The 27,086-nt window shown below is 38.3% G+C and overlaps 1 protein-coding gene across 1 annotated transcript in view; it reads left to right on the forward strand.

Moving 5' to 3' along the window:
- Positions 1-27,086, forward strand: part of LOC134670034 (uncharacterized) — a 73,345-nt gene that overhangs the window by 20,270 nt on the left and 25,989 nt on the right. The window contains exons 2-4 of the mRNA XM_063527702.1: positions 1,221-1,408; positions 15,446-15,543; positions 20,269-20,403. Of these exons, the coding sequence (XP_063383772.1) occupies positions 1,221-1,408; positions 15,446-15,543; positions 20,269-20,403 (421 nt within the window). The remainder of the gene's footprint in view (positions 1-1,220; positions 1,409-15,445; positions 15,544-20,268; positions 20,404-27,086) is intronic.

Below are 27,086 nucleotides of genomic sequence, written 5' to 3' on the forward strand. Positions count from 1 at the left end.
GTGTGCGCCATCTATCCGAGAATGACTTTTTCTTGATTTCCGAGGCACGTTTTTTTCTTAGACTTTATTCATCTTATACGAAGTTACATATGTCTTTGATAATAAGCAAGTACCTAAATATAACGGGTTAGCAGTGATTGACTAGGTACGTTATCTTTTGCGGATGGGATGGGTAATAGTAGTTTATGTGACTGCTACATAATGAAAGGCATTAAAATACGAGTGTGGGTTTATGAAACGAATGAAATGAGTTTCATAATAGTATCACACGAGTGTTTTAATGCCTAATTATGTACAGTTACATACACTGCTTTATCTACACACATATTATAAACTTTCTATGATATATTCACTAACTTCATATTACAGCCGACTTTGCTCTCTGGCGGAACTCGCGGATATGAGATGGCGTTTCCGAAATATCTTTATCGCACATTTTACACGAAACTTTTGTTATAGTTCCTTTAAAAACAACAAAACAAATTATATTTTACTTATAACGTCATCTCAACTGATATTAGAATGGGGGTCAAATCAAATTGCTTTTTTTTTTCAGAGATGTTCGAAATTTGAAATGCATTACCAAATCGATTTTGATATAGTAATGAAGCTATTACCACATTTTCACAGATAAAAAATTTGCTGCAACAAAACAGTTTATCGTAATGTGGGCCATTATTTACGAATTTTGAAGGCATCATAGACAGTTTATGATATGTGTGTAGATAAAGTAATATTTTGGTTTTAATTGATATGTATTTCCGCAAAATAACGCCTGATTCTATTCATTATTTGAATCATAATAGTTGTGTAAATATGGTCTAAAGTTACCTGATTTATATGAGAATTAGCTCCTGCCCACGATGAAAACTATTAATATATCCTTTCCCGGACCTCAAAAAGTTCTCTCTATCAAATTTAAACAATTTTTTCAATCAGCATCATTAATCCACGTAGACAAAGTCGCAAGCAGTAGCTAGTAAGCTTATATGTATGATGACGACCAGTCTGGCCTAGTGGGTACCCTGCCTGTGAAGCCGACGGTCCTGGGTTCGAATCCTACTAAGGGCATTTATTTGTGTGATGAACACCAATATTTCTTCCTGAGTCATGGGTGTTTCCTATATATGTATATTGCTCTCTAGCATCCATAGCTTTGCTTAGTTTGGTACCAGGTTGATCTGTGGCTGCCCCCCCTAATAATTCCATATGTTCCACAGCTTCCCCCAGCTCGGGCAAGCCGGACCGCCGCTGCCGTCTCCGGCGCTGGTGCCGCAGCCGCCGCTGCCAGCTGTGGCGTCTGCTGTTACTGCCGTTCATCCCCATCCTCGCCCTTATCGTGCAGACTACGCTCTCGCTGCGGAACAGCGTCACCAATGGCAGAGAAGTCGCTGATGTGGAAGAACAAGTGAGTCCTAGCAAGTATATGTTCTACAGCGTCCCCCAGCTCGGGCAAGCCGGACCGCCGCTGCCGTCTCCGGCGCTGGTGCCGCAGCCGCCGCTGCCAGCTGTGGCGTCTGCTGTTACTGCCGTTCATCCCCATCCTCGCCCTGATCGTGCAGACTACGCTGTCGCTGCGGAACAGCGTCACCAATGGCAGAGAAGTCGCTGATGTGGAAGAACAAGTGAGTCCTAGCAAGCATATGTTACAGCATCCCCCAGCTCGGGCAAGCCGGACCGCCGCTGCCGTCTCCGGCGGTGGTGCCGCAGCCGCCGCTGCCAGCTGTGGCGTCTGCTGTTACTGCCGTTCATCCCCATCCTCGCTCTGATCGTGCAGACTACGCTGTCGCTGCGGAACAGCGTCACCAATGGCAGATAAGTCGCTGATGTGGAAGAACAAGTGAGTCCTAGCAAGCATATGTTCTACAGCGTCCCCCAGCTCGGGCAAGCCGGACCGCCGCTGTCGTCTCCGGCGCTGGTGCCGCAGCCGCCGCTGCCAGCTGTGGCGTCTGCTGTTACTGCCGTTCATCCCCATCCTCGCTCTGATCATGCAGACTACGCTGTCGCTGCGGAACAGCGTCACCAATGGCAGAGAAGTCGCTGATGTGGAAGAACAAGTGAGTTATAGCTCCATGCCATTTCCAGAAACTCAATTGACTATAATGTGCAAATAATTATCGAACCTGCTCACATCATTTCACAGGAATTGGTTGAGAAATATGACCTGTAGGGGAAAATAGCTAAACGTACGAAAGCATTTTTGCCCAAGCTGAAACGGAGAAGCTTTTCTTCACCCGGTTAATCAAAAAATAATAGACAGCTACATATAAGGTAGCATCTTTCATTCTCGACCTCAATGGCACTTATGATCAGGAAATATGGAAAGATTAAGCTTTGAATAAGGGCGTAAGTAGCACATAACGCGATATGATAAATTGGCAGTTCTCTATGCGATGACAGCTCGCGAATCGTAATCGTTGCTAGGTTGCTAGGGTAAGACCACCAGTGAATGAACACTTAAGCAATTCTCCAAGTTTGAAAAACCATTGCTCAGCATTCATTAATAATTGGAATAATTAACTGCAATTTAATCAATCGTCATTTAATAAATAAGAAAGTAATTTCTGCGCTTTTTAATTACTTTCATAGTTTTTGAGTTATACCAGAATTTACCAAAAACTACCCAAAAACCTATTGAATGAACAGAAAAACTATTGAATGAACACCGAAAAACCCAGTGAATGAACATTATTTAACTCTTTTTAATTAGCATAATAAAATCATTTTTATCACAAATACCGTTTCCGGCTCTATTTTAATAGGTATAGCGATAGCGTTTATATCTTTTTATCCCTCCATATTGACTTCGAATCGATTAGAATGTAATAAAATGATGGTTATTCACGAATAACATAGAAACCCGTTACATATTAAAAGGAAAAAATAAAATCAACCATTAAAACAAGAACCAACGTGCATATTTTGATGAAAAGGGGTCATGCTCACCAAATAATGCTTAAAATAATAAACTTGTCACTGCATTGTTCGTGGTTACACTGTTCATACATAGAATTAGTAGAAATCCAATAAATGAACAAGCCAAATTTTGTATTGTTCATAGATAGGCATGACAAATCTAGTAAATGGACTATAGAAATTTGGTTTGTTCCAATACTGGCTAAATGAATCAGAATCGTTTTCTATGCAGAATCACAAAAAACAAGCTCAATACGATTGCGTTTACATATACATTTGGGAAAAAAATGAAATCTACGCGACACCAGTAAATGAACACACTGTTCATTTACTGGTTTCAGAACATTTGATGAGCCAGTAATGGAACTATAAAAAATAAAGACTTAATCGCATAATACGCCGACAAAGTGTCCATAAATAGAAGGTTCAACTCTTAATCTAACCAAATAACTAAACTTTGTACTGGTAAAGATTAAATAAGCACTTCATATGTTGCTTCAAACGTACGCTGTTCTTATCTGGGATCTAATATTTCCATACAAAACTTCAAATCCAGAAATACGTAAACTTCAAACGCCAGTCACATCCTAACTGGTCGAAAATAAATTTATTACGGGTTGTCATTGCATATGAAATAGAGTTGTTAATAAGAAAAAAAATAAGACAAGTGGAAGAAATTGCTATATTTCTTATTTTAGACAAAAAACGTGATTTTGTTCATTCACTGGGGGGTGTTCATTCACTGGAGGGTTTACCCTACCTAATTCAGTATAACTGTGTTTCTTAGGGCCACCATCCCAATAACCCGGGGTTAAGCGGTTTAACCGTCAACCCAATGTCAAATTGTACTGGTAACCCCATGGTTACCAATGGTATGGATGGTAATGAGCATCTAAGGCCCACTTGCATCATTCTACTAACCCGGGGTTAACCGGTTAAACCTGGCGTTACCATTAACGCCAGGTTTAACCGGTTAACCCCGGGTTAGTAGAATGATGCAAATGGGCCTTAGATGCTCATTGATTGGCCTCTACGACCGTTAAACCAAACCAGCGGACGAAAAAGATTTTTTTTAAAGCCACAACTTACCGATGCCAATGCTCATTGAGGGTTTCCGCGATCGAAATTTTCACTAGTGGCAACACCGTGACAAGAGGCCTTTTTGACAACTGCTGTCAAAATCCTCCAATAAAAAAAAACATGGTTAAACATCATTGGTGGATTATGACAGCCAGACCTCTCGCCACGTTGCTGTCATCTAGTGAAAAACTCGATCGCGAAAACCCTCATTCTTAAAAGTCCTTATCGACCCTGAGTCACTGTCAAGCATAGAAGGTAGGATCGCATAGAAGTGGTATACGCGTGCCTCCGTGAGAGACAAAACATACGCAAATGCGACACTGTGATTCGAATTCATTTGTTGCCCACCATTCTCCATACTAATAAAAAGGTGGGGAACAAACAAAAAGTGAGACTGTGACAAGGACAAGCAATAATACCGCTTTCTCTGCTACTCCTACTGAAAGATACATAAGACTATCTCGTTCTGTCAGTTACCCCCACCACTCATGCCAGATCCAGGTATATCCTAGATTCATGCTGTCAAGTGACAACTACTTATGCATCCATCTCTTTCTGTTTAATACAAACTTACGAAACAAAATGATGACATTTGGTGGAAAAAATGCAGTCAAATTGTTTCCTAGACTTCGCCGTATCGTCTGCGTGACCGCAATTTTAAATTTTAAGTATTGACGTCATTTCATATCTGCATAGCTCCCACGGTCTTACAGTTGACTGCGTATTGACACATATTAATGTTCAACTACAATATCTATTGACACATAGTTATATTGGCACAATAGAGTCTCAAATATTGGCGTAAGATTTATATATTAGCGATACATTGTACATATATGGTGCTTTTACCACACAAAACGTGTTTATGTCGAAAATTTAATGGGCCATAATAATATTATTATTGTACCTACTGTAAAAGGTTGTACAATTATACACGTGCGAAAACGTAATTCCCAACGACGGGCGATAAATTGAAACACGACCGAAGGGATTGTTTTAAATCGACACGAGTTGCGAGTTCCTACTTTTCCTTACTTACCTTAATGGTCTCATAATTCTCATACAATGTCAAGTTAATAGGTATATTAGGTATCAATGGGGTTTGTAATCAATTGTCTGAATTTCTGTAATTGAGACATATTGTTTCCTTTGGCCATTAATGGAAATTCGTTCGTATTAGTCACTTGCACGTGTATTTATACCACAATAGAAAAGTCGATCAGTATGTCAACTGGGCTACGAGTGTGAAAGTCGTAATAGCCATTTCTAAATAAATTTGGAAACCTATACTTGGTCAAGCAAATCTTGTCAGTAGCAAACTGCGGCAGATTTGAAAAATCGCGGGTTAGCAACACTGTTTTCGAATAATTCCAAAATCAGGCATCATTTGTGTTTTATCTGTGGAATGTGGATCGTATTATGACAGCCTTCTCTTGTTTGTTTACACTCTGAATCGTTGCTATTTCAAGAGAAATTTCTGCTGTTATGTCACCATTTAACACCAATATATTAAATAAGATTGTGCATGAACTCAATCAAAGTCAAGGTGCCTATACAATGTACAATCGTGCTCGTTGATTGTAAATATTTGTTAAATTTGAATTTATGATAGTTACATTTTTTGGTTCGATATGCATTGCTGCTTTTCTTAGCGCAATACTGCTCTTTGAGTGTTTGACTTTGCTCTACATTGCTACTGACACACTTTGTCAATTGTGTCAATTGTGACGTCTTTGTTTGAAAAAATGTCAATTTTGACACTTGTTTGACACTGACATAATCTAATCCATATCGTTTCAATATCTAGTATTTGACGTATCTCATTGTTCGAATACGGCTGTGAGTAGAGATGCAACGGATAGTTGTTTGGCCGGATACCGGATATTCGGCCTGACCATCTGCCGAATACCCGGTATCCGGCCGCCGAATATTCGGCCAGCGGCACTATACTATACTATACAATATTTCGGTTTTTCAGGTGCGCAATCTGCAGGTTTGACCTGTTTCCTACAGTTCGTTTTTTTCAGCATTAGAAAGAACTTGCAAGAAGGTAAGCGATCTTGACATGTCTTTTAATTGAAAAACACTTTATAAAAATCAAAAACTATTACTTATGAAAGCAGAAGAATATAAATGATCGTATTAGATTCATAATAAAATTGTTACATATTTGCCATAACTTATTTTTAAAAGTGTTTTTCAATTAAAAGACACATCAAGATTGTTTACCTTATTTCTAATGCTAAAAAAAACGAACTATAGTATACGTTCGCGCGGACTCATTTCTAGGTTCGAAATGAGTGCGCGTGCAAGTCAGTGGAATGATTAAATTATTTTAAAATAATAAACAATTACGATTATGACCGTGTCTGTTTCTTAAATCCAATTTGTTTACTCCGAAATCAAGCAATGTTACTATCCGGTATCCGGCTGGATAGTAAGTCACTATCCGGTATTCGACCGGATAATAAAATAATGGCCGGATAGGCCGGATACCGGATAGTAACCGAATATCCGGTGCATCTCTACAATTCAGTCTCAAATATTGGCGTAAGATTTATATATTAGCGATACATTGTACATATATGGTGCTAGTTTACCACACAAAACGTGCTTATGTCGAAAATTTAAAGGGCCATATTATTATGTACCTACTGTAAAACGTTGTACAATTACTCGTGCGAAAACGTAATTCCCAACGACGGGCGATAAATCGAAACACGACCGAAGGGATTGTTTTAAATCGACACGAGTTGCGAGTTCCTACTTTTCCTTACTTACCTGAATGATCTCATAATTCTCATACAATGTCAAGTTAATAGGTATATTAGGTATCAATGGGGTTTGTAATCAATTGTCTATATTGTTTCCTTTCGCCATTAATGGAAATTCGTTCGTATTAGTCACTTGCACGTGTTTTTATACCACAATAGAAAAGTCGATCAGTATGTCAACTGGGCTACGCGTATGAACGTCGTAATTTTAGCCATTTCTGAATAAATTTGGAAACCTATACTTGGTCAAGCAAATCTTGTCAGTAGCAAACTGCGGCAAATTTGAAAAATTGCGGGTTAGCAACACTGTTTTCGAATAATTCCAAAATCGAGTATCATTTGTGTTTTATCTGTGGAATGTGGATCGTGAATGATAGCCATCTTGTTTGTTTACACTCTGAATCGTTGCTATTTCAAGAGAAATTTCTGCTGTTATGTCACCATTTAACACCTATTAAATAAGATCGTGCATGAACTCAATCAAAGTCAAGGTGCCTACAATGTACAATCGTGCTCGTTGATTGTAAATATTTGTTAAATTTGAATTAGGTAATGATAGTTACATTTATTGGTCCGATATGCATTGCTGCTTTTCTTAGCGCAATACTGCTCTTTGAGTGTTTGACTTTGCTCTACATTACTACTGACACACTTTGCTTGACAGACTTAAAGATGTAACTTACTTACCGTTTTTTAAGCATGAAACATGAAACATTTTTACAAGGTACAATCGACGTCAAAGATATGTTTACACTTTTGCACCTTGTTCCTTTGTAATAAGGCGAAAAATGTAAACATATCTTTGACTGTACTCAGTTTTATTACTGTTTAGCTAATATAAACTATGTCCACGTTGACCTCATTTTTTAGCGATGTGACAAAGGTGCCGGCTAGTGTAGGTAATAGGGATTCCGATGTTTTATTGAGGAAAAGATAAATTACCTATCATTTCAGTAGCTGATGTATTATTTATTGTTTTGGTTTTTTCCGTAGAGCCAAATATCTCCAGTTACTAAATACTGGAGACGCCTTGGCTGTAATTTTCTGTACAAAACAGTGGGAGCGGCACGCCAAATGTATGGTTATTTGTACATTATTTGTACGTAACGTACAAATAACCATGTCACATAATCGTCAGTCCATACAAAAGCTTGCACAACTCTGCAAGGTTTTCGGCAGAGGAGTAAGCTCTTAAAGGCACTCCGGTTATTAAATGCTCTAAGGTTTGTATTTATAAGTAGATAGGGATTGACCATTTAGCGACGGGGCACAACTAAAAGGCACTTGGAATGTTACCAGCACAAAAAATATTATATTATATTCGGTTTTCAACTTACCCCAACGTACAGTCAGCAGCAGAAGTTGCTAAGCGGGCCAGGTGTTCAAATTGATCTTGACGCGACTTTATCGTTAAGAGAATAACGTGTCAAGGTAATTTTGAACACCTCGCCCGCTTAGCAACTTCTGCTGACTGTACCTTAACCCTATCTTCTACAGTATTTTGTTCCCGTGTAATTCGATCTTTGATCCTTTGAGTAAAGAAAAATGGAGTCTGTCAAAAGATACCCTTGTCATAGTAAATTCCCCGTAGGTAAAGGATTAAGCACTGAGAACACGACGCTTAAGCGTTTATTCACGCTTGCATTGAGCTTGCTTGTTATTGAGTTAAGCTGCCGTATTCGAACTTCAAGATATTCACAAGAGACGACATGTCCTAGATTCATTCTAGATACGTTATATGTAGTTTAGATATCAACTAGATCTCTTTTGCAGCGCAATTCGGGCAACCAATGTCACTTTTACGTTAAATAGCGTAAGATATCTATTAGATGTGAATTGGATCTCTAAGTCATATCCTGAGGAAATCGTTCAAGAGTATCTCCAGAATCGCGCAAATGTCAAATTTGACAGGTTAGATCTTAAACATATCGTTATCGTATCTTGGTGATGTCTAAAAGGTATCTAATAGATGTCTATTTCAAAATCCGAATCGGGCCCAATGCAACGGATAGTTGTTTGGCCGGATACCCGATACCGGATATTCGGCCAGACCATCGGCCGAAAATTCGGTATCCGGCCGCCGAATATACGGCCTGCAAAACGCACAGCGCACCTGAAAAACCGAAATGTAGGTATAGTTCCATCTACATTTCGGTTTTTGAGGTGCGCGTTGTGCAGGTTTTGACCTGTTTCGTAGTGAACGTTCGCGCTTTCTATTAGGTTCGAAATGACTGCATGTGCTGACTGCATAAACGAATACAATTACGACCGTGACTGTTTATTATTCCAATTTTGTTTATAGTAGGCCACTATTCGGTATCCGGCCGGATGTTAAAATAATGGCCGGATACCGGATAGTAACCGAATATCCGGTGCATCTCTAATTAACACGTTCGCGGACGCGGATTGCATAGCATCCGTTTTTGCACTACTCCTGGTGACGCGCATGCTATAGCATGCGTTATCCGTTTTAAATTTCTGCATTGAAATGCTTATCAATCCGCTTTACCACAGTATAATATTATTCACCAACTTTTCCTCTACCAGTCACCAGATTCAAAGTTTGCATACTGCCATTTTACATAGTTTTATCGAAGTTAAAAATTATCCTGTGACGTCTCCAATTGGGCCCCCCTTTCTGTGACGCACATGCTATAGCATTCGTCCTTGTATGGCAGCTCCCTTAGTAGCCCGGCAGGTGCGTCTGGGAGTAGACACGTGCAATTTGGGTGAATTTCGTGCGCGATAGCCATTTTTACGGATTGTTTATAACATCATAATTAATGTTTTTCTCACAATTTCTTTAAGTTTTTCAATGTGTTTTAATAAACAAACATGTTTACTTGTGGTTTATTGTGCTACAATCAAATTTTGATAAGGGTGAATGTGAAAAAGTGAGGCATGAATGTGTATACCTATCATTCAATTAATTACGTTACTAGTTATAGTTTTGATGATATAATTGTGAATTATAAGCCTGCTGGTGCTGGCGCTCGATGATCACTTCTTACAAGGTAAGAACGTTTATGACAAGTATTGTGGGATAATTCTTGTATATTTCACGCCTTATGTTTGGTGCAGATGCATCCGAAAAAGAATATAAAGTTGGGTGAATCATCGCTTGACAGGAAAAGTGGTGGACGCTTTACGTCCAGAACTTAAAGCGGCGGTGACTTACAGGGAACTCAAAAAGTGTAATGCGGTAGAGATTGACGATTTTGAAAGTGGTGGTGACGTAAATGTTGCGTATACCTTGGACAGCTGGAAGAAAAAACCTCTCTCTTTTATGAGAGCTCAACCGGCTCCACTCGGCTCTCTGCAACATGCCATGAGTGGGCATTTAGATTCTTCAGACATATTATGCGGTCTCCAACGCATGATGTGTAGTATCACATAATTTTAGGTCCAATGAATGACGAACGTGCTTGGGATGGGGCATGTATGAGAAGGACATAATATTACAATGATAAGAAATGGGGGATCAAAACAGAAGTAGAAAAATGTTTGAAGAGGTCAGCAATGAGTCTTTAGAGCAAAAATCTCGCCTCTAGGAAGTCAGAAGTCTCAGCCATTAAGTCCATCAAGTACGATGAATGAATGCTATAACATGCGATGTCATATAAAGATCACATCTTGACTACGTCATGTGACGGAGATGCTTATGCATCCGAATTGTATAGCATTTGTTGTCACATAGCGTATAAAAAATATACTTCATATTGACGCGGATTGCATAGCATCCGCCTTGCATATAGCATTACGCGTCATATACAAACCTAAAAGATATATTTGTAGTGACAGATATGCTATAACAGTCGCAAAATTTCCATACAAAATTTAGGTGTCCAAATGGTGTGACTGAGCGTCCGCGAACGTGTTAAGGTATTATTTAAACATCCGGGCTGAGAAGCTTTTGCATCCAGTAGGGTGGAACCAGATAAGGGCTATAGGGAAATCAATAGATGCCAAGAGAAAATTTCAAATCATACCACTTGTAATACGAAGTGTTACTTAAAATAGTTACAATGATACGACTAGTGGTTCTGTTAGCTTTCTAACGGCGCGATTCGGAAATGTATCAGACATTCACTAGATATGAAATAGTAACGATATGTGATGTTCCACGGCAAAAGGTATCCTATGGCGGTTGGTGCTTACGCTATTATTAACGCCGCTCCAATATGATTGCGGCCATAAGGTACCTTTTGTAGTGGAACGTCACATATCGTTACTATTTCATATCTTGTGAATATCTAATTCATTTCCCGAATTGCACCTTAAATCCCTTTAGTCGTAATAGCCTCGTAAGACCCAAAACAATTTTTACGCTTTTGATTTTGGAACTTTCTTTTATTTCTATAAGCGCCACTTGCACCATCCCACTAACTCTGGGTTAAGCGGTTAAACCGTTAACCAAGTGTCAAATGGTACTGGTAACCATGGCGACTCCAGGTTTACCCGTTTAACCCCGGGTTAGTGGAATGGTGCAAGTGGCGCTAAGAGTTCAAAACTCGATTTTAATATGTACTTGTACAAGTACACGGGGACTTACGAGGATAGAAAAGCTCCACGCTCCCCTTAAAGCGCTGGTAGCCTAGCGGTAAGAGCATGCAACTTTCAATCAGAAGGCCGCAGGTTCAAACCCCGGCTCGTACCAATGAGTTTTTCGGAACTTATGTACGAAATATCATTTGATATTTACCATTCGCTTTTCGGTGAAGAAAAACACCGTGAGGAAACCGGACTAATCCCGATAAGGCCGAGTTTACCACCTGGGAAGGTCAGATGGCAGTTGCTTTCGTAAAAACTAGTGCCTACGCCAATTCTTGAGATTAGTTATCAAGCGGACCCCAGGCTCTCACGAGCGTGGCAAAAATGCCGGGACAACGCAAAGAAGAAGAAGAAAAGCTGCAGTAGTACTCGTAACAGATGCTCGGTATTTCGACTTTTTATCAAGCTTCAATTCGAGGGTTTATTTATTAAGACGAAACAGGAGCTGAGGTTTAAACATTTTAGGCAAATATACCCGTCTCGCTAACGGAAGCGGCTCCTAAAACTAGTGCGATAAGGACAAGGCGAAAAGTCCTGCGTAAAAAACTCAGAAATCGAGGTTTCGTACTCCTCTGTTTCCTCCTCCAAAACTTAACCAATCGTAACCAAATTTGGAAATCTAAATGATTATGAAATTATCTGTGTCGGACCGTTTTGATTTTTTGGCTAATTGATATCAGTTTTTAATACCACGGCTCTCATTGCGCCATAGTCAATTAGTCCATTTTAGCCATTTTTGAAGGGCTCTAGCGCCTTAAAAAACAAAAATATCAAAAAAGCAAAACGGTCCGACACAGATATTGACAATATTAATCTGTGTTGAAAAAATCATTGCTCTAGCTTCAAAAACCACGTAGAAAAAGGAGGAGTACGTTTGTATGGAGGAATGACCACTCCTGTTGGCTCTTAAGGTTAAAGGCAAAATAATAACATAAATTACTTAAAAATCACAAATCATGAAAAAGACTCGAGGACTTTTATAATAGCACAAAGCGCAATCATGTAATGAATCTTATCAGTGATGTTTTCAGACAAAAGGACCTTTTCATGTTTTATTATACAAAATTATTTTCTAGTTTAAATATATTATTATCCTTTTTCGGAGTCATTTGAAAATGCCCATACAAAATGAGTGTGACCTCTGCCATAAGTAACACACATGCCAGGGGCATAGAGGACCGGCCCCACAATTTAGATACCTATTAAATTGTAATTATATTATCCTTCTTTATATAGGTAAAGTTGTAAATATATATTTATATTATTTAGTGTAGCCATACGATCAAATTATAATAAGTAACACACAATTTTATCTTAGCTGATATTGTAACCAAAATACATTCTCTGCATAAGCTTCTTCCATACAGCATAATGGCTGATCACAGAGGGCGTACCGCAGAAAACGAAAAATAGTTATTTGTACAACAAGAGATTAAAGTTTGATATTTCTTCGAGTGCTTATTTTGAGTCCCGTGCAAGCGAAAGATTCTATAATAGATCTATCTGATTCTAATTTAGAGAATCTAATTTAGAATCTTGAGCGTAGTAAGGGATTCAAAAGCGCACGAGATGTAAATAACTTTGATCTCGTGTAGTACACAAAATTTTTCACCCTAAGCAGTGAGAACATACCTAGAGGGACAGAGATAATAGAACCCAAGTATATGCTCACTGAGTGAGAGACACTCGGTGAGCAAAATGCGATTTTGCTCACTGAGTGAGACAAAATGACTCAGAAGAAGAAAAAAAGAAAGAAGCAAAGTACCCTTGTTCGAGCTGCTGAGGTGAAAAAAGTTTTTCGCGATTGGCACTCAGGTTGGACTCAAAAAAATCTCACTAACAAGACATGTCACAAATCATGTTATCTCTCCCTAACGCATGTTGTGTTCTTTTTCTCGCATTTTACACTACTTCAGTGAAGCAGTCGGCACGTTTTCCCTAAACAGTGATACTGATTATGCCACTCACCAAGAGCAACTTTTACCAAAATTTTTGAGATTGTTTTGGCAACCAAATTAATATTATGTGATAAAATTCTGATATTCTGGGGTAAATGTTTGTGTTTCCATCAACATTAAGGTTCAATCGCTTTTGATGCAGATTTAGACGTCAATTCGAGGCTTTGTGTGTTACTGTGTACATTCTGATGTCATAATAATTGAGCGACATCAAAAAAGAGGAAAGAGAGCGAAATTTGAAAGGATCTTTATTTAATATATTCCGAAGACGAATGGGCAGATTTGGAAACATTTTATTTTTTTGTTTACGAATTGGTCTCATCCATTGTTCATGTTCAACCATCAGGTCGTTTTATAATAGAATCCTGATGAAACAGTGGAAATCTAATCAAATATAGTCTAAAATGTAGTCTAGTTAAATATAGTCACAGGTCCTTTTTGCTGCGCCCTGTCTGGGCGTAAGAATACAGCTACGGTATCCCCTGCCTGTCGTAAAAGGCGACTAAAAGAGTTCTTAGGGTCGGAGACGGTCGGTCGGTCGCAGCTAGGGACTGCGACTGAAAAAAGAGGGGACCCGCAAAGGGGCATAATGCTAGGACGGCACTGGCGCGTTCATTGGAGATCCCAGAGCCGTTCAAAAGGCGCCGAGGAGGACAACTGGGAAATTTTAGTTGGTGACAGTCCGACATAACTTCCGCGCTGTCCTTGTGGTGCGGAGGTATAACGGATTTTCCTCCCAATAAAAATAAAAAAGGTCCTTTTTGTTAGAATGTCACAGATTATTCCATCGGTTCCTCGTTGCTTTATTTATGATAGCCGTCTGTTAACCAGCGCGTCACGTGGCGGCGAGCGCGCGACTTGACACTGAACAAATTAGTGCCGGGAAATATTGTACATGGAAAAAAGTTAGATCGCCTTTTAGCTTGTTGCTGGGCAGGTTTTTTTTATATAATTTTTAATTATAAAGCACTTAGGCTATTTTATTACTAAATCAAATCAGGTATTCTTTATAAAACGTCGAAACTTAGTAAACAATACTATGGGGTAAAGGGGCCCAGAGATTACCAGTTCGCTGGACGATAACAGCCTGTCAGTTAACTATTCGGAACTGTCACCTTTTGCGTTTAGAGCAATTATTTCATGAAACTGATGCTGCCAAAAATACGGGGGTGCGGGTGACGAGGTGAGTGAGCTCCCGTGCCGTGATTGGTCCGTTCAAAGACACGGACGTCACACAAAGCCACTTTCGACTCGAAAATGGAGTAAAATTACCGTATTTGTGGCAGAGGGGGTAGAGCTACTATATGCTCAGACTGGAGGATGTCTTGTCTGTGCGATTAACTTACAGGCTAATATCGCCTGGCGAACTCGTAATCCGTGGGCCCCTTTTGTAGTAAGATAAAGGTATCGTAAGATGTTACACCTTAGGTTGTGTTAGACCAGAAGCACTTTTTAAAGAACCCAATTACTAGACAGATATTTTTAAAACTTGATTAACATAAAAATATCCCGTTGAATCAGCCCTCCGAATAAAAATCACGCCTTGACGGCAATTGGAAACGCAATTTAATTGTTTAGCTACAAATTCAAACTGTTATTCGAATAACTGTTATTTACGAGTGTACAAAAGCCTCTATAAATATTAAGAATAAAAAAAACTGTTATGGACCCTTAAGCCTGCGTTTTCCAATGAGGCGGAAATGAGAGGAATCAACCAATAGCCGGAGAGCTAGCCACCACCGCTGAACAGCTGCCAGGCGCCCGAATTAATTAATAATGATAGTAAGGCACACTAACTAGAGGGATTTCGTTGCTCTATAAATATAGGTACCTATTGCCGTGGCCAGCTCTTAGACCACAATTACATTGGTTACACAATACTATCTCGCGGAGCGGACAAGCGATGTAGGCCAACCAATACTGTTGTTATTGTTATGTTGTGTTGTTGTTGTTGTTGTTGTTATTGTGTGTGTGTGTGTGTGTGTGTGTGTGTGTGTGTGTGTGTGTGTGTGTGTGTGTGTGTGTGTGTGTGTGTGTGTGTGTGTGTGTGTGTAACCAATGCTGTTGATTGACTTTTCTCATTTCCGCTCGTCTCTGACTCAGACTGATGGTGGGACCAAAATAACAAGAACTCTGAAAGTAATATTATTTTTCTGGTTTGTACAGGTAAGCAGAGCTACAGAACTGGGCAAGCTTGTGACAAGACTGCAGCAGGAGCGGTCAGAAGTGGCTTTCTTCATCTTCACCAATGGGAGTACTTTAAGGTAACTTGTTGATTTACTATACCTGTATGTATGTGTTATAACTTTCGTGATTGTTGCTATTTTAAACGGGTATCCATACCTAATGCCTGACAACAGTTTATTTAACCCTGAGATAGTGTCGCTTCAAACAGCTTACTTATGGCAATAATGTGCGTACGTCATGTATAGTCGGGGTAGTGGGCATTGGCTTCATGTTGATACTCTTATAATGTCAAAATATTTCTTACAGATAATTCGGTTCTTTCAATTTACCTATTCGTCAAAATCTAATTCTAAATATGCAATATTTATATATTCTTCGTTTTCTGACTCTGACGAAGTCTGATTTTCATCAGATGTTGTGTCGCTTTCAGGACCACCAACCTCGATTATAAAACGTTCAGTCTCCAATTCGATTATAGGACGTTTATTCCTATAATCGTCTTCAATTTTTTTAACATGGTCACAGCAATTGCTCCAAATTTCTTGAGTTACTTCCTATACGATAATAATTTATTAAAAATGTATAGTAGTTTATGTGACTGCTACATAATGAAAGGCATTAAAATACGAGTGTGGGTTTATGAAACGAATGAAATGAGTTTCATAATAGTATCACACGAGTGTTTTAATGCCTAATTATGTACAGTTACATACACTGCTTTATCTACACACATATTATAAACTTTCTATGATATATTCACTAACTTCATATTACAGCCGACTTTGCTCTCTGACGGAACTCGCGGATATGAGATGGCGTCTCCGAAATATCTTTATACGAAAAGATACGAAACTTTTGTTATAGTTCCTTTAAAAACAACAAAACAAATTATTTTTTACTTATAAAATAATTAAAAGATAAACTGTACGTCAAATGGCGGCAAATGAAAACTTTTTTCACGCACGTCACGCATTCGTAGTTTTTTTTAAATTCAGAGACAAACTAGAGTCGGGGTCGATTACCATATCGTCCGATACCAACTTACATGCGAGATTTGTCAATATTGTATGCAATTGTCATTTGATTTCGAATAAAACGTCATCTCAACTGATATTAGAATAGGGGTCAAATCAAATTGCTTTTTTTTTCAGAGATGTTCGAAATTTGAAATGCATTACCAAATCGATTTTGATATAGTAATGAAGCTATTACCACATTTTCACAGATAAGAAATTTGCTGTAACAAAACAGTTTATCGTAATGTGGGCCATTATAATAATAATAATAATAACCCCGCAGGGGCAGCTTGTGGCGAGCTGACGGTGAGTGGCGACACCGCGGACCCCTATTCCAGAGGGCCCTGTCATCTGGCCCTCGCCTCTGTGCTTGCCTTGATTGGCCGGCCAGAGTGGAGTCGCAAGAGCGGGACCTATGCTCCAAGTTGGAAGTGTAAAATGTCATAACGCCGGCGGCCCTTGAACGGATTACCGGGATCTGGCTACCGCAGACTCACCTCTCGACAACCTCACAGCCGCTCCAAAGTGTTGCCCTGTTGTCGCACTGTGCGTGCGGCCATTGCGGGGCCAACTCAATGAGTTGGCGAGTCACCACCTGTCTTATACAATTTTGAGACTGATTGTCACGGCAGGTGTCCGCTAGTCTCTCCCATAGCCCATTATCCAGTCCATCCAACTTTCAAATCTATAGCCCATGACCTTAGTTCCCATCGCAGCACAAAAGTGCTGCACTGCAATAGTCTTTGCACCTGGCGGGGACCATCTCTTGATGTATCACATTGTGCGTTCGGGGATGGTATCCGCCACGTGTATCCCTTGCTTTTAGATTAAAGTGTCTTAAAGGGCCTCTGCGCTGTTGGCTTCGGCCCCACGTACGCCTCCCAAAGGTTCGGGACCCCATGGTCCCGAGATATGGAAAAGACATACAAATAATAATAATAATAATAAGATTAGATTAGATTAATTAGATTTCATCAACTCTCAATAGCCCTTACACCCTGGCGGGTGCTGCCTCTGCGTGCGTCCCATGACACGGGTAAGGGCAGCATCCGCTCGGTGTACCCCTTACATTTCATTAAAGTGTCAAAAGGGCCTCTACGTGTTGGCTTCGGCTCCGCGCACGCCTCCCAAAGGTCCGGAACACCATTGTTCCGTGATGGGAAAGACATACAATAATAATAAAATTCTTTATTGTGCACTACTAAAGAAAAGTACATAATAGAAAAAAAAAAACAGGACTTAAATGAGTAGGTAACAACAGGCGGACTTATCTTATTATTATTTACGAATTTCGAAGGCATCATAGACAGTTTATGATATGTGTGTAGATAAAATCATTAATGATATAGACTGAATTCAAAATATTTTACATAACTAAATTCTAAACAATAAAATAAGTTTCATGAATTTTATGCCTTATGGCCGTATGGCACATAAGACCGATATGGACCTAACATGTCATCACACTAATGTTTTGTCCCTTTTTATGGTATATCTCTTATTTCCATGGTAATCCGAATCGGATTCCAAGTAGCCAAGTTAATGCAAGCCACTCACTGTAATTGCTTGCAACATGCATGAGTCATTAAGTTGATTGTGTCCCGTCCACACCTTCACTTAAAGGTGACAGTCCATTTCCAACGACAGCTGCACTACTAGGGAATGCAAATCGGTTATTTTTTGTATGGAAATAACCGCGGTTTCGGTTAATAACCGATTTTTTCCATACAAAAAATAACCGAAAATAATCGATTTGCATTCCCTATGCACTACCATTCATTTTACTATGGAAATTGACAATAACACCGACGCGTTCGTGCTAGTAGTGCAGCTGCGGTCAGAAATGGAATGTTACCCTTAGGATGACACACGCTAGAGCGGACCGTGCCCGGGACGAGGCGTCCGACGCGTCATTTTCTATGACGGCTGATCGGTGATCACGTGGTGCTTTCCATAGAAAACGAAGCGCCGGAAGATGCGGCCCGGCCTCGGCCCGATCTAGCGTGAATCATACTTTAGTCTTAAGCATAGCTACCATTCCCACTGGACTTTGACATGTTATTCAAACTTAAGGCCCTATATATTTTACATTTTATATATTTTATTTCTGTGTGTCTGCTCTGGCATCATGGCCTCTAAACTGATGTGCCTAGTACTGTAAATAAATAAGTTATAAGTGTTCTTTACCTCGAACCAACTATTTTCTGTTTGGCCTAAATGTTAACCGGTAAAGAATGACGTGTGGCATTAACCCTTATCTTGGCATCGTAACACCCGTGATACATGGAACTTAAAAAAATCTAGCAAGTTCACTTTATTACCTAACAAAATAATTCTACCATCAATATGTCGAGCTACCCTCCTTACTTATAGAAAAAAATAATGGGCACGAGTGTCATTGTAAATTAATTAGTAATAATCAACATGGCGCCGCGGAAACAATAGATTTCGGTTCGTACAGGAAGTTTTGCATTTATTTCTTATGTTAGTATATATTTTTCCATAATCTACATTTTGATGTCTTTACTGGCTCTTAATGCATACATATTTACAATGCCTTTGAATTTAAAAACATTTAATACATAGAACCTTACATGAAACTGTTATGTATTATATTTGATACAGTGCCAAGAACTCAGAAATGTACATATCGAAAGGATTGTATTACATTTAATACATTGCCAAGTTATCGTCAAAATAGATTTATATGATTTTTTTATTTTTTTATTTTTGTGGGGTTACAAAACATGCTTCAATTATAGAATATTAGTTGTCGTATTATTTAGTTATTTAACTTTGATTTTTTTAAGAACTAGATGTTATTTAACTATATATTCGTATGCTGTAGCACTATTGCTACGCCGTAGCCCGTAGCACGGAAAAATATGTGTATGGCAAAAATGGCCCCAAAGTAAAAAAAAAAAAATTTTTTTTACTTTTAATTATTTGTTTACTTTTCATATTTTACTCAACTTTTTGCTGACGACTTTTTTGAAACTTTACGGGATCAAATTTTCCGCCCATGTGATCAGGTATTCGTAGATATATTTTATATTTACAGGTTTAATAGTCATCTGATGCTTTAGATTGCGTTTAATTAGCAGTAAATGCTAATTTCTGTTGCATTACATGTTTTATTTTTATTAAAATCTACATTTTTCTTTTAAAAAGTAGGTAACTATTTTGTCGAGTTATTGGCACTGTATCAAATATGATACATATGATTTTCCGAAACTGGAAAATCCTGGATTTTTTTTCTTATTTTTTAATAGTCTAGTATGCTCAGTAGGTGACAAAAAACTAAAAAAATGTTTATATTTAAGATATTTTGAGCCTTGCCAAGATAAGGGTTAAGTGGGCCTTTTGTGACTGTATATTTTTTTACTGTGCAATAAAATTTAAATAAATAAATGCACCGACTTAAGCGCAGCTGGTTTTGCTTAAGGACTGATTTAATTCACTAGATGACAGTGTTCTCATTTGGTCGGGAAGTGTTTATTTTAGGAAGTTTTAATAGCTAGCTTAAACTTTCAACCAGGAAATTTTAAAGATTGGTAGACGAAAGACGTAAATTTGCTAAATAATTGGCAACTTTCGATGTTAATTGCCATCAAATGTTGCTAATTTTAGGCAAGTAGCAAATTTTAATTTTCAGTAAGTAGCAACGTCTGCGAACGATGCTATTAACCTTATTAGAATAAATTTAAAAGTAGAAAAATTCTGTCTTGGGTGAGACTTGAACTCACGGCCTCCGGAAAAAAAGTAGCTAATTTGTTTTTATTGCAGATCCAATTTATCAATGCGTTTTACGATGACTGACAACGCGCTGCTGCAGATGGGCGACCTCCCGCTGCTGGCTTTCAAGAACAGACGCAAACCGGTCGACGAAGAGACGTTCAGGACAGAACTCGGAGAACTCAGGTAAGTAGGTACAGGCTTTTTATGGTGTCTCATCATTCTCTTGCCCTTGTCCCATTCACTTGGGGTCGGCGCAACATGTCTTTCTCTCCACCCCTCATAAATCATAAATTATTTATTTGCGTGAATAGGGTCAGATTGCAGTTGCCTCTCTTTACGCCCGTCATTTCATCATTCACTTGCGTTCGTTTCATATCATCTCTCACACAGTCCATCCACCTTTTCTCGTACTTCGTTACTTACCTACATATTCATTCGTAATACGACCTTTCGGCGATTTGCCCTTACTTTTTCTGTTTTCATGGGGTCTAACACACGCAGAAAAGGTGTTATGATATTTTATTAAGATGCCACGTCTGCAAACGATGCCATAAAGCTTAGAAATAAATCAAAAGTGAAAAAAATCACTGTCTCAACAATATAGGTAAGCCTTAGTCTTTTAGTACACCTGCATGAAATAAGATCTTTTTCGAGCAAAGGTGATGAAAATTAAAATTGACGACGTTTGCTTCAACAATTGTTTGGTCCAAAATATTACCAGACTTCGCTCCAGGCAACGATGCAGATGGTCGAAGATCGAGCAGTGGTAGAAAGAATAACCCATACATAGGTAGGAGTTACGTCCTTCAGACATGAGATCACGACCACGAAGTAGAAGTTTCAACAATATTCTTAACTTTAGAGAACACAAAATATACCTGGATTCGTGTTAGCACCGTAATAAGACTTGGGGCTGATTTAGACGGCGCGTGAACTCGCATTGCGATTTTAGTTACATTGCGGACTGTTGGTTACGTCCAATTCAACCGGCCGATCAAAACCCGCAATGTAATGAAACTCGCATGCGAGACCTCGCATCGGCTAAATGAGCCCTTACTCATAAAAACTAATAACTCTTTAAAGTTTCTCGTAAAGTTTAGTCGCTCGTAAAGTTTTTCGGTTCCACATCGTTAGGGCTAAAATAATTTCTTACTGCCTCGGCTAACAACGTAATTTTGCACTTATACGAAAATATATTTCGGAGAGATAAAGTTAAAGAATAAAGTTCATATTATTATAATAGATGGTCTAAAGTTGCCTGAATATTTATTAAAATGTTGCCCGTGGGAAATCTAGACAACTGGAATAATTTTGAAAGCGTAAAAACTGTAATCGTAGGTACAGTCAAGTGTAAAAATATGGGTGCACTCATGTATGTATGTATGTATGTATAAACTCTTTATTGTACAAAACACAAATTTATGGCACAGGATAGGCAGTACAAAAACTGTAATCGTAGGTACAGTCAAGTGTAAAAATATGGGTGCACTCATGTATGTATGTATGTATGTATAAACTCTTTATTGTACAAAACACAAATTCATGATAGGTACTCAAAAATATGTCCCATTGTTCTGTTCGCTGAAATACGAGCTTACATTCCCAGACAAGAATAGTACCTATTTTCTAAAAAGACTTATATAATTGCACCTGTGATTATTAACCGACTTCCAAATCTCAAAGAAGGAGGTTATCAATTCGATTGTATGTTTTTTCTAAAATAAAATAAGTTTAACTCAACTTTCACGTTGTTATAATTTCGAGAGGGGATTTTTTTTCTTGTATTTGTAAGAGACAAACGGCTCGATTCGGGAAATGAATTAGAGATTCACTAGATATAAAATATGAAATAGTAAAGATATGTGACGTTCCACTGAAAAAGGTACCTTATGGCGGCTAGCGCCGCGGTTCGGGAAATAAATTAGTGATTCACTAGATTTGAAATAGTAAAGAAAGTCACATACGTTCCACAGCAAAGGGTACTTTATGGCGGCTGGCGCTTACGTCGCATAGCGCCTCAATAATATTGAAGCGGCGTTAATGCTAGCGTAAGCGCCAACCGACATAAGGTATCTTTACCCCTGGACGTCACATATCTTTACTATATCGTATCTAGTTAATCTCTAATTAATTTCCCGAATCGCGCCGAAAATGTAAAGTAGGTAAGTGAACCTACCTTAAGTTCATGTTTTATGACGGATGGGCCTCACAAGATACCTAAGTATTAAATACAAAACGAATTTGTTTTTGGTGGTTCAGAATTCATTAAAAGCAACCCTCCCGTATTGGCTTACAAACAAAAGTAAACCAACAAATAAGAAAAATAATTGAATTGTATAAAAAACAATTGAATTGAAAAAACAAACAACACAGGTTCAGCGCCCGATTGACAGTGAAATCAATTAAATGGATCGCAATCAATCGTCATCAAGATGAATTAAGTAGTAAATCTGTATCAGCGTTCAGGTGAGGAAAAATACTGAGACAATTGTACTAGGATTAATAGTTTTACTATTAGAGTTTATTGAATTTCGTTAAGACGGGGCGGAAAAGCAGGAAATTAGAAGGGGAGAAAAGATTTGATGGGCTGTGCGAATCTTGCGACGGAGTAATGGCTATGGCGCGGGTTTTACCTAGGTACCTGTTATCTCAATTACTCTGAAAAATTATACGTCCGTTTCAAATTTTGCTCGTCAGATCCCTCGAAAATATCACTTACTATTTTTTAATAATAAAATTATACTACTATGTACCGCAGTGTACCGATATATGTACAACTGAAAATAAATAAAAAACAGACATGTTTTTGTGTTTTCTTTCTATCAAGAAAACTTTAACCTTGCAAAGGTTTTGGTTAGAGTTTGCACTTGCAAATATAGTCTAGTTTCCGTATAATTTTTGCATGGCATTTGCTTTGGCTGTCACTATCTATTTGATGCTGACTGTACCTAGCAGTGGCGGTGTGTCCATAAAAGCCGAATTCCACCGGTTTGCCTGTTTTAGGACGTTTGAGCAGAGTTGTAAAGGACATATGTAATATTGTCTTCGGTTACCGCGGCAGTTGCTCATGAAATAAAACTATTGAAACGTTGACCACGAACGCTGTAAAGGGTTCGAAACGTCGGGATGAATTCAATATACTCAATATAATTCGTTTCAAGTCTTATTTCATGTAAATATGTAAGCAAAATGGATATGTTTGACGCGCCGCCACTGGTACCTAGCTAATCTAATGCTAAATTAGACAATATTAGGTACTTCAAAAGACAAGTTTGAAGATTGGAAGCTTGAGAAATTACTTTCTTTTCTAATGAATGTTAAGAAAATATGTGCATCCATCATGTCCGTCGAAACTTTTATGTCCTGGCTCATCTTCAATCAAAGTTGGAAAGATACTTTCACTATAATCTACTTACTTCATTCTTATACTTTTATTTTCTTTCTGTAATCTAAGTACTTAGGTATGATTTTCCATAGCTGAATTGTTTCTATGTGGTTTTTATTATATTTTTTATGTACCTACTTGCACATTAGACCAAGCACAATAATACAATATATCGGATAGTCATTGATGTATGGATTAAATATTTTCTATTCGTGTACAATTTCACTGATCTCATTGAAAGTTACTTACGCATTCGGCGCTTCGTCACTCATTTAAAGAATTCATTGAAACGTCAACTTAGTTAGGTACCTATTTACAAAATTATTACCAACTTCTCTGTGGATGATAGTGACATCGGTGGACAATGGCTGCAACCAATGCTTTAGACACAAGTGGCACAACTATAAAACGTGTTCAAGCATTGGTTAAAGGAATTGCCTTCGAGACTTTTCGCGTTTTGCACTAAAAGCTGCGGTTTCGTGATTGATGATGATATTTTGGTAAAAAGTCAAACTTCTTTTTATGTAAAGGGAATGATTAGAATAGAATACATTTATTTATGTCTCATCATGGGTGGTTACATAAAACAGGTTATAAAACGAACAGATGAAAAAAGGACTACACATACGCTGATTTTCGTTAGGGCCCTAATTTAAGACTACTTAACAATAATGAGAACATACAGACAAAAAGATACTGATTAGAGTGATTAGGTACCTATTTATATAAATTTCACTTGAAACCTATTGTTCAGACATTGCGGTTTGGGGAATTCTTGGTATGAACAATTGAACATTTAAGTAATATATATCTATCTACTCACATATGATTCATTGCAACTGTAGTTGCGAACTGTCACCCGTATTTTTACATAATAATAGAGGTCACTGAAAAATACCAATCATGTGAGTGGCTATATGTGTGTAACAATTTCTAGCAAAGAATACTAATACCAGACATATGTTACTTGAATATGTCTGCTGTCGTTTTTAAGTGAGAGTTTCAAAACAACTTTGATTGTACGGGGGTGGACTTTAAATAAAGTAATTAAAATTTCAAACTGTTTTTGAAGTGGTTTTTTTTTAAATCGATTATTAAAGATATTATATGTTATCTATTTAAATGTATCTGCACACTATATAAACTTAACTCTACCTTGTATCGTTTTCTTCCCACTATTATACTACCACTCCCACAAATGCAAGGCTAAAGACCCAACCAAGGCTACTTGATGGGTTTTTTAATACCCCTAATGGATATAATCTGACACACCCTGTCATATACTGGCGTTTGTTATAGTTTTTATCATTTTTATAATCCCTTATGAGCATCCCATCGCGTGTAAAGACGCCTACACCACAAAATAGATAAGTACAGAAGTCAATCACATGTATGTACTTTACTTTTCATACCTACGCTCGGCGGTCGCTCTAGGGTTGCGATTGTTGCGAACTATGACTTATGCACAAAAAACTATCGTGGTAGTGGCACTCGTATCTATCATATCGTATCTCGTATTTAGTTGTTCGATTTATTGTTGAGGATGCAACGGGAAGAATGGAAATATAAATAACATTAATAACTCAAATGGGTATTTTAATGTTAATGTCATTGTCATTGTTATATTACAAATTTGCCACAGAAAATATCTTGCGATGATTCCGAGGTTGGCGAAATACACGATTATTATATTTTTAAGTGTAATAAATTCGCATTCTCATGTACAATGTAATAAATTCGCATACGCATTCTCTCTGAAACCACTGGTAGCTTAAAAAACGACAATTCACCGTTTAATGTTGAATTTAAACAACCGTCCACTGTACAGTTATAATAACTTTTTGTTTTGTTTCTCCATTATTGCACAAAAAAGTTCACAGACGCGTGTCTCAAGCGGATGGCTCTCGCGCTCGCACTGGTCCCAACTGGTCCGAGATATCGTGTCCGTGAGCAGTGTCTATGTGTGCGTTGCTCGAGCGCGCTTTGTATGTAGATTGATTTCTGTACCTATCTGTTTTGTGCCTACACATAAGAGGCAAAGCATTTACTAATACACTTCAGCAGGGTTATGATGGTCGCACTTTATGGCTTATGGTGTCACCTTGGACACGGTCAGGCGTGGCTCACTCCGCGATTTCGTCGCTTTGGTACAGGTAGCTAAAAGTACATTCCACACCAATTTTGGGGAAAGCCATAAGCCGCGCGTGGCGCTGTCGCCACCTAGCGGCCATATCTGTGCTGATCGTAATAGACGCGTTTTGTTAGAGAGTGAGTCTTCTGTACCTAGTACTATTGTCTATTATTTATTCTGTGACTGAAACGTGACCATAGGCCCGCTGGTTAAGCGACGACAGCTGAGTGGTTTAAGACTTAAATCACATAGGATGCGACTCTGTCCGTCCTTGCTAGGACTCATTTCTCGGTGTGATCCGAGCAGATACAGAGATAGCCTCTGTTGTTCTGATGTGCGTAGCGACTTAAATGAAATAATTATGTTTTACACTTACATGTGTTAAGTAGTCCTTTGCCTTTGTCAACTCTTTGAACACCACCCTATCATGTGCCGCGCGTTATCGACCTTGTCCGAATGCACGAAGGTTGATATTGGGCTATAGCCGCGCATCAGTTGACGCCTATGGTAGTCAAAGGTTTAATCCAAAAGCATTAAGCAAAAGTATTACATTTTAAAAGCCACAACTATACTCTGTATCTTAAGGTATTTAAATGAAAGTAAACAAACAATTTGCACATTTTCGGGTAGTTATAACATTTATTGGTTAACCAACCAAATACAAAAGCACCTGGATCTGTCACTGAACGACCTGACTTTAGCCTACATTATTTGATCATGTAATGTCAACTGGCTTAAGGAGCCATTTGAGGGTAGATTTTGTTTACTTTTATTAAAATACCTAAAGATACAGACCAAAGACGTTAAGTTGATGACTAAGAATAAACATACAATATCAAACGATCGTTTTTCTATTAGTGTCTTTTAGCTAAGTACTCTCATTTCAATTAAGCCTCATCACACTTGGAAAAAGAAAAGGCCCATTAAAAGTATACGAGCACGCTTGCCTACACTCATTCATGTTCAAGAATAGGTCCTTCATAAAAGAGACAATACAGATTTTATTGTGAATTTATTGCTGCAATCGTAAAAACGAATCAGGTATATAATCTTGAGGCGTGTTATGGGGACGATAACGTTATGGAAATGTTGCTTTGTTTTATCAGTAAAATAGAGTGAACGCACCTTCCAATGGTACCTATTGATAATGCTTTGTATCTACCATCGCTACTATCGCCAGCCTTTATTAACTTAACGTAGACCACCTTTTATTAGTTGCAGAGACAGGGTAACGAATGAGAAAGTGCTAAGAAGCACTAATGAAAGGAGAACTATCGTGAATACCTACTATTGAAAATAGACGCGGAAAAATGATTGCACACTTAATAATACGACGCGTCCACTTCTTTA

This window comes from Cydia fagiglandana, chromosome 13 (assembly GCF_963556715.1).
Source record: "Cydia fagiglandana chromosome 13, ilCydFagi1.1, whole genome shotgun sequence".
NCBI lineage: Eukaryota > Metazoa > Arthropoda > Insecta > Lepidoptera > Tortricidae > Cydia > Cydia fagiglandana.